General features: G+C 52.7%; 1 protein-coding gene across 1 annotated transcript in view; it reads right to left on the bottom strand.

Annotated features, from left to right (window-relative positions):
* Nucleotides 1-2,996, bottom strand: part of ERMN (ermin, ERM-like protein) — a 3,410-nt gene extending 414 nt beyond the window's left edge. Inside the window, exons 1-2 of the mRNA XM_009334038.1 lie at nt 2,750-2,996; nt 2,337-2,423 (exon numbers count right to left, since the gene is read on the bottom strand). Of these exons, the coding sequence (XP_009332313.1) occupies nt 2,337-2,423; nt 2,750-2,996 (334 nt within the window). The remainder of the gene's footprint in view (nt 1-2,336; nt 2,424-2,749) is intronic.
* Between the last annotated feature and the right edge of the window lie 5,653 nt (nt 2,997-8,649).

Here is an 8,649-nt window from a genome sequence, read left to right as displayed (position 1 = left end):
CAGCTCTCCCCCCCCACTGCCCGCAGGCGTCCCCTCGCTGCCCGGCCCTGCAGCAACACAGAGGGAGCGCGGGTGAGTACGGTCTCAGCACCGCCTTCACGCCCCCATCGTACATGCTCTTGAGGTAACATCACTTTTGGTGACTTACCAGCTCCTGCCACCAAAGCACCCATCCTCCAGAGACTGCCTGGTGAGGAGTGCCCCATGTGTCCAGGCTGAACCCCCATCACCACGGATGCTTGCATGTGCTTTAGAAAGGCTTCGTACATTGCCAAACTCACTGCTTAAGGCCACCTGCCCTTGCACTTTTTAATGCCTGTCTCTTTTATACCACCTTTCCCACGGAGCCATCCCCACTACCCTCCTTTAAAAGGAGAGGCGACGCGGATGCCAGTGGTCAAGCCTCGAGGAGGGAAGAGCAGCGCAGCATCCCCGCTGCGCCCCAGGACCAGAGGCACTGCCCCCCTGCATGCACCAGATCTGCTCCTGCCCTCTCAGTTCCACGGCTGGCAAACATCCTACTGCAGGGCCCTGCTGAGGTGCCTTTCCAAACGGCTTTCCCAAAGCTCTCTGCCTTGGGCAGGTGCTGGACCCAATTAGCCAAACTCCCCATTCTGGATTTGTTGCCCCCTCCCCACGGGACAGACCCCACCACGGCACCAGAGGGTCCTGTCTCCCCGGGAGGGGAAGGGAAGGGAAGGGAAGGGAAGGGAAGGGAAGGGAAGAGAAGGGAAGGGAAGGGAAGGGAAGGGAAGGGAAGGAGCCATTCTGCACGCAGCGCCCAGCTGTGCCGGCCATGCCGCGGGACCCCGGCACAGCCCTCCTGGGACACGTCCCTTCTTCAGAGGTGGCCGACCAGGCTGAGATGGCTATCTCCTATTTGTCCTGTTTGGCACGTCTCTGCATTAAATGATGCTTTAGTGTCGCAACAAATGGTCTATTCAACATTTTGTCTGTGGGGTCCTGAGTATTAATTAGACTAAATTGGTTAGGTACTAAAAAGCTGCCTGCAATTTAGAGATAAAGTGCTTGTGGCTGGGGGGGGGGGACTGCGGGGGGGCTGTGCAAGGTGGTTTAATAGGTTTTATTGTGCGCTCATAAAGCAACACAGCTGGAATATGGATGACAGCTCTAAGCGGGAAAGCCTCCATCATGGTTCACCTCCTCAAAACCTTTGCAGCTGCTAGGAAATATTATTTTGCCTATGACAAATGTCCATATATTTTTTCCTTTTCGTAATCAAAATAAAGTTTCTGTTTACAAGGCATGGCCCATACGTCTTTTAGAGGTACATTCAATAACGCTAGCTTTGCCAGCACCGCGACAGCTACTCTGGGTTGTTAATCTGCTCTTCCCTGAGGATGGGTTTCATATTTATGTGGCAGCTGACATATAGAAAATACCAACTTATTGTGGCCAGGTGGATGTGTAAGTGACAAGAAGGATCCAGCACGGCCGGGTGCCAGGGAGCTGGGGCAGAGCCGCCAGCCCTGCACCCCGACCACCGCCAGGGTCAGTGCGGGGGGGGATGTCGTTAGCAGCCCACGGGCCAACCGTCCCTCATCCCATGGTTGCCAAAAAGGACGAGCCGGGCAAGAGCCCGTGGGTGGGAAACGTGGAAGGGCAGCAATGCCAAAAGCCCACCCGCAGAGAGACATAGCTTTGCTCCTTTAATAATACTCAATAAAATACTCCTCCTTTTTGGAGGAGGGGCTGCATTTTGCATAGTATAATTAAATATGTTCAACTACGTGTATATATATTCAATACATTTTAACTTGCTGCCAGGGACAGGCAGTCCTTCTCACTGCAGGAGGCAGGTACGAGGTTCAGCCTTGCTCCAACTGAATTTTACCTAGGAACAAGTAGAGAGAGCCAGGAGCAGACGTTTAGGACAGCAGACAATTTTCTGCTAGATACTTGGGCACCAGGGGGATTTAGACTTGGTAAATCAGGCAGGAAAAGAGTTTGGGTTTTGAGGCCACATATTTTTGACTGACAGCCTCCCGAGGTTATGCTCTGAGCTCCCTTGCATGGAGCAGAAGATAAAGCAGATGTAAAACTTACAGGGCTGTTGGAGACCTCCTGGTCGAAGACCCCAAGGTGCTTTGATAGCCCATGGTAATGGAGATACACGCAAACCTCAGGAAGAGAGATACCAGCTGTATTTTCTAAGGTGCAGCAACTCTACTGATGAGAAATGAGTCACTGCTCTCCAGAATACAAGCGTCTGACCAAATCTGGAAAAATAATAACCACCTGTATGTCATTGTCTTTGAAGGCTACTCATTGCTATGCTTCGGGAAAACCTCATGTCACACAGCATTTTCCATTACCTTCCTCCGATTCGTGGCTGTCAGTCCCTGTATCCTGGATATCAGCTGATCCCTGCTGTAGCATCCCATCGCTTTCCTCTCGCTTTTCTTTGGGAAATACAAAGCACAAGAAATGGACTGATGGAACAGTTAGTGACAATAATTAGGTTTTAACGGTTGCAGATTGGCAGCAGATTTTTCAGAGCAGATAAAAAAATTGCTTGTTTCTTTAGTCACATACTTTTCACAGCATCCTGTGTAACTGCTAGCTCAAATTTGTCCCTAAACTCTGAATTACTCTGAGTCATTGTTACAACCACCATAGGTTAGGAATTTTGACTAATACACATAGTACATCCCGTTATTCATAAGGCTATACATAAAATAGAGCTTTTCTTTCCAAACACTTAAAGAAAGGCAGCCTTGTACTTTACCTTCGCGTTGCTTCTCTCCATCAAAATCCCCACGTACTATGTCCTCTGCCAATGAATTTCTATTTTCCTCCTGATTTTCTTTTGCAGGTGGAGCGTCAGAGCTCATTTCTGCATTCACATAAGGAACTGTCCCGACAGATTTTGATATTTCGTCGATGACACTAATGACCTGGAGTGGGCCCTTCTCCGGGGGTACGCTCCCATTGCACTCGGGCATGCCAGATGCCGCTGGGACTTCTTCTGTCATGCTTAGGACTGTGCCGTGCCCGCCGACCGGGGCCGTGCGCCTCCGGGGGCCCCGCTCCTGCACCCCAGGGTTGGGAGTGCTACACCTCACCCCTTTCCCCCAGGGGATTTTGTTCCCCTGCTCAAATGGTCAACACGCGTCTCCTCTCCGGCGGCCGCTGCAGCAGAGCAGGGTCCGCGATCGCACCATCAGATGTGCCGAGGGCTTGCCAGCGGGCTCTGGCCACGGGGCGATCCAATCAGCACCTTGCTTGTTGCTGAGGCTCGTCCCGTTGCATAATTAAATGCACCATTTTAATTTACATAAACAAACAATGTGAAGCAAGGAATCTTTTGTGCTGGCATGGCGAGCGGGTCTTTCAGCATGTCAGCCCCGTGGTAATAAACAGAGATTTTGTACTCTTGGCACAATGGCTCTTTGTGTCTCTGCCTGGTCACAGGGACGACGATTGTTCTGACCTCTAATCCCTGGAGGGTGACCACCTTCCATAGCGCTGCTGCCACCTAACCCGCTTAACATTCCCCATCGGGTCTGTGTGCCGATAAACCTCGCCGTGCAGCTGGCCGGACAATGGACGCATTTTGTACTTGTCAAGGAACAAACCGGCCGGTGGGAAGGGCACATGCCCCGCACACGGCGCAACGCCGCGCTCCTCTGCCACGCAGCCTTAGCCTGGCCGCGCGTGTTTTGCAGGCAGGGCCACGTCCTGCCGGGTGCTGAGCATCTGCAGCTACCTGCTAAGTGAAACGCTTCTCAAGGGCTCGGCCCTCAGGGACGGAACTAGAAGATGAAAACCAAAAGCACAAGCCAAAGCGACATTTTGTGACGAGATGTGAACCGAGGTGGCAGGTCCCCGAGGCGAAGCCAGCCAGGCGACGGGACGCTTGCTGCCTGCTGACACCCCAGCGGGAGCCCCCCCAGCGCCCAGGCAGGTCAGCGCGGCACTTCCCCTCCCACACCCACGGCACAACCCCCTTTCGCAGAAGCAGCTTCTGGCCACAGCAGTAGAAACTCTCTGTAAAGGAGTATAAAAGGGGCAAGGGATGAGATTAGCACTTACATCAGTAATTATCAGTTGGACCTAAAGCTAGCAGGAGCAAGAGGGGAACGTTTTACAGGGGGAAGCAGGAGGATCACCCGAGCAGCACTGGGGCATTTTCTGACCGTAGCTGAACTCGTCTCAACCCTGGTGCCCAAAGCCAGGTTTACGTAAGAGTGTAATCTCCTGCTGTGAATGACTTTTTGTCTTCATACAATACAACATTTTTGACATCTTTGGGATTTAGGATTTTGAAATCCTCTTGTCGAGTTCAGACCTTGATTAGAAATGGACCCCAAGCCTTTCCACTGGTTTTGTTCATCTGTGAGTTTGCGTCTTTAAATCAACAACTTCTCATCATTGTTATGAAAATGAGCTTGGTGTAATTGATTTACAAAATCAATCCTATGCTGGAAAAATTTGTCCAAGAAAAATGGATGATGAGGTTTGAAAGTGAGTTGACAATACGCAGCAGTAGGTGCCCTCAGGAGGACAGGCTGGGTACCCGGCACGGGCTGATGGCGAGAGGCTGGGTACCTGGCACGGGCTGATGGTGAGAGGCTGGGTACCTGGCACGGGCTGGTGGCTGGAGAGCAGAAGGTTATTTTCTATTCTTACCAAGCTATTTCCATATCCCTGAGATAATCCAAAGGGCCCTGCATGTGATTTCTGAAACATGGGCCTGTCCCCAGGGTTTCCCTTGGTGTGGAAACATCGCTGAAAAAGGTTTCATGGCTGGGACTTACCTGAGCATCCCTGCTGTACCATCAGCTCGGGGCTGTGCCATTAAGGTACCTGTGAGACCAATGAGCTGCGCGCGACAGAGGCAGCGCCGACCCGGGGCGCATCAGCCGAGACGCAGCCAGATGCCCGCACTGCCCATCCGTGCCATCACACCTCTCTTTGTGCAGACCCACACCCCTGGGGAGCCGTGGGGATGTCCCCCACCAGCCCTGCACGGGCCAGTCCAGCTCATCACTGACCTGGCAGCAGGCACGAGGGCAGAGCGGGGATGCAGCCGGCACACGGGGTGCGAGGGGCCACAGCCGCCCCGGGACGGGCACCACACCCCGCTTGGCACAGCCAGCACAAATCCTGCACTGGGGCTCGAGCATGGGGCAAACTCCTGGCCAGGCTTCAAATTTGAAATAACCCGAAGCTGAAAACATGGCACCAGGCTTGCCAAGCGAGGAGCCCTGCTGACCCGGGAGCCACATCAGCTCCCGCGGGGACGGGGACAGGGACCGGTCCTGTCCCCATCTCCCCAGGAACCTGCCTGCCTGACTTCTTGACTGCAAAAAGATATTGAAACAATTTTAGGTATTTCCTGGTGCCACCTATTGGTTGCACAACCAATTCTCGACAATTCACATTTTCCCAAATGAGCGCCTCGTGGTCAAACCACGATTTGCATGAATCTATTATAAATCATTTTCCGTGTGACCTTTAATGCAGGAAGTTTCCCTTCGAGCTATCCTTTGCTAAAATTTCAGAAATAGCACCTGGGATTTCAGAGGCGTTGGGGCACAGCAGGGATTTGAAAGTCGGTGAGGTAAGTCATTAGAGCCACAGCAATTCCAATTCATTCCAGAAATAGGAAGAGGCCGCCGTGGCAGGGTGTTTGTTTGCAGGGTGTTTGCAGGGTGTTTGCAGAGCTCTGTAGGCTCCTCTGTCGTTAACACTCTGCTCCCCAATTTCTGCTCCAGTCACAGGTTTCCAGGAGCAGCTCGTGCACACATCTGGCTGCCTGGGGGAGCACGTGCACCATGCACGGGCACTGGAGCAGCTCTAGAGCAGAAGCCATGTAACCCGGGATCACCATGGGAGATGCAATGCCACCTGAAAGCCAGGGCAGGATGAGAGGCACGGTGGCACTGGAGACAAACGTTCCCACTGCTGCGCACAGCCAGGAGGGATTTCATTTCACTTGAACACCCAGAGAAAAACTCCTGTGGATCATGTCAACAAATTACAATCAAGCATTTCCATTTTGTCAGCAAGATAAATACCTTGTGTTTATGAAAAAATGTACCTTGGGATTCGTCTTCTGTATAAAATTTCAGAATTTTAACTTTTCACCCAGTGGAGGAATGGAAGGAAAGGCAGAAACACGGGGGTTCCCCCTGGCAGAGCTATGTCAGGCACCAGCCAGCCCTTGCACGTTCTCGGGGGCGGGATGCTGCTGCTGCCCCGATGCTTCTGCTGGCCGTGCTTGGCTTCAGAGGGGAGCTGCACAAGGAGCAGCGTGTTCCCTCTGATAAACAGGAGTACATGCCAGAGTGATGCAGCAAGGGCACGCTAGTTACAAACCATGGGCACATGCAGAGCAATTAAAGATTTGACAGTGTTAAAAATAGGCAGCTGCTGCTTTCTTCCTGGCAAACACTACGCAAGGAGCCCGAAGGGATTGCTGATGAAGGGAGAGCAGCTCCTGCCTGTTTGAAGGCATTTGCCCGCACAGGTTGTTCTCCCCAGACTGTCCCCAGGAGCTGAGGGGCCGCCCGTCACCCCCAGGTCATCACGGTGACTGAGAGCCTGGAAGCTGCTCGGATGCTGCGGCATCCCCAGCGGTATTTTTAAGCTGGCAGAGTTCATAGCTGGACTTGGAAAAAGGAAGAAGTGTCTGCATGTTCCTCCCACCACAGGCAGCTATTTATAAACAGAGCTGGGCAAAACCACCTCTCAAGGCTAGGAGAACATTTCATTTGCACAAACCTGAGGGGGTGTGATTTCTGCCTCTTTAAGCTTTTTAAAAAAGAAAAAGCCTGTACTGAAAAAGCCAAACTTCACGGAATCAATTCATGATGCGGCTCTTTCCCCCGCAGAGCATCACCAGAACAGCCCTGCTCTCTGCTCTCCCGGACACTTCCACCTGCGCTGGAGAAGCCCCTGTCCCCACCCACCCGCAGATGCCACCGGGGCATTTCTCGGCCGTGCAGCCCAGCATTGCCAATGGCCATCCCCTGCCACGGGCCATCAGCTCTGCACCAAGTTTGCAAGGCAGCGCTGGGGCTGGTCGGACGGGCTCTGTCTGGGCTTCGCTGGCTCGATCTCGCTGCGATGCCGATTTCTGTGACTGACCGGGTGTCTATGGCGAGTTTGCTTTACCTTTGCTTATCTGTGTGTGGCACAACCGTAGTTTTATGCAGACAGCAGTAACAAGTATCTGGTCTGTGCTGGGAGCACAGCAATAAATTCTTGGCTTTATATATGTACAAGGTGTGCTTCCCTTTTGCTTTGCAGTGGCAGGCAGGACAAAGTCACCGATGATGACTATGTTTCATGATCTTCTTTTCAATGCTACGAAAGCTGGGTGCAACCAGCTGCTACACATGAAAACTTCTAAAACAGTCGCATGAGAGAGGAAACGTCGGGTACGAAAGCAGAAATCAGCAGAGCAGAACTGCACGCAGGAAGGCAGAAACACAGCCACCCCTGAGAAGCGTGCAGGAAAGTGATCGCTGAAGGGGTAGCCACCTGCTCCGGGCACAACTGAAATGGAGCAAAACCTAGGACATGCAGAAACACGGGTCAGACAGGACTCCTCACGTATTTCAGCAGCTTCCAGGGCTCAACCTTTGATCTGCGAGGGGAGAGTTTTTGCAGGACAGCACAGCCTTGAAGCCAGAATGTTTTTCCACTGGATTTGAAATGTTCCCAGCAGAAGCCACAACCTGTTTTTGTGGAAAAAAACTTCCACAGTAGAATTTACAGGCCAAGAGAGCCCAGCAAAAAAAACCCTGAAATATTGCAACGATCATAAAAAAAGGGCAAGGCTGGCTAGGGAGCTGCAAGCCAGCATGAACGAGGTGAACAGGTCTTGGGGCAGCAGAAGAGGCACTTGTAGGTCCTTGGAAAACATTGCTGCGATGCCCCATAGTCAGTGCTGGAGCCGCAGGAACCAGCGCGTTTAGCAGGGGGGCCATGCCTGCGCCCCAGGAGCAGCCAGGCGTCCCCCGGCACAACACCTGCCCCTTCGCTGGTGCAAAGCCAGCGCCGTGAGGGTGTGCTGCTAAAGCAAATAGGTTTTGCCAGCTTTCGTGCTGGAGATGCCTCAGCTGTGCTGCGCTAAATCAAGCCAAAAGATTTAGGACCCAAATAGTAGGGTCCCCAAATAGGGGACCCCCCTTACTACTAAGCCAGGGGCTGAGTGCCATCACTGTGTCTTGCCCGTATTTGATGCAGGGTCTTGAGTTCAGGGAGGGGTTGCCCAGATCTGGGCACTGGGCAAGACCTGGTTAAGCAGTTGGGAACCCTTACAAGGTCAGGCTCAGTAGCATTCAGCAAATTAATAAAAGTTTTAAGTTTAAAAAGGAATTGCATTCTTCAGAGCAGCTGCACTTCTTTCGGCAGTAAACTCACATTGTCCCCTTTATCCATGGGGCATAAGAAGAGAAAAGGTAATCCTTTGGCTGTTAGGAAATCAAGCAAACCCTTCAACGACCCCATGATCAGTGAGAACACCTCCTCTGCTGAAGGTCCAGAGCACCTTCCACACACGTCGCTCGGAGCCCCAGCCCTGTGAACCACGGCGTCACCACGCAGCATTGCCCGTACGCCAACCCTCCTCCTGCCCCGACTCCCGGGAGGCAGAGCAGGGATCCTTCCGGATTG

Source organism: Pygoscelis adeliae, unplaced genomic scaffold, assembly GCF_000699105.1.
Source record: "Pygoscelis adeliae isolate BGI_AS28 unplaced genomic scaffold, ASM69910v1 Scaffold131, whole genome shotgun sequence".
NCBI lineage: Eukaryota > Metazoa > Chordata > Aves > Sphenisciformes > Spheniscidae > Pygoscelis > Pygoscelis adeliae.
Note: the sequence above shows the minus strand (reverse complement) of the source record. Positions and strands in the feature narration are given on the sequence as shown.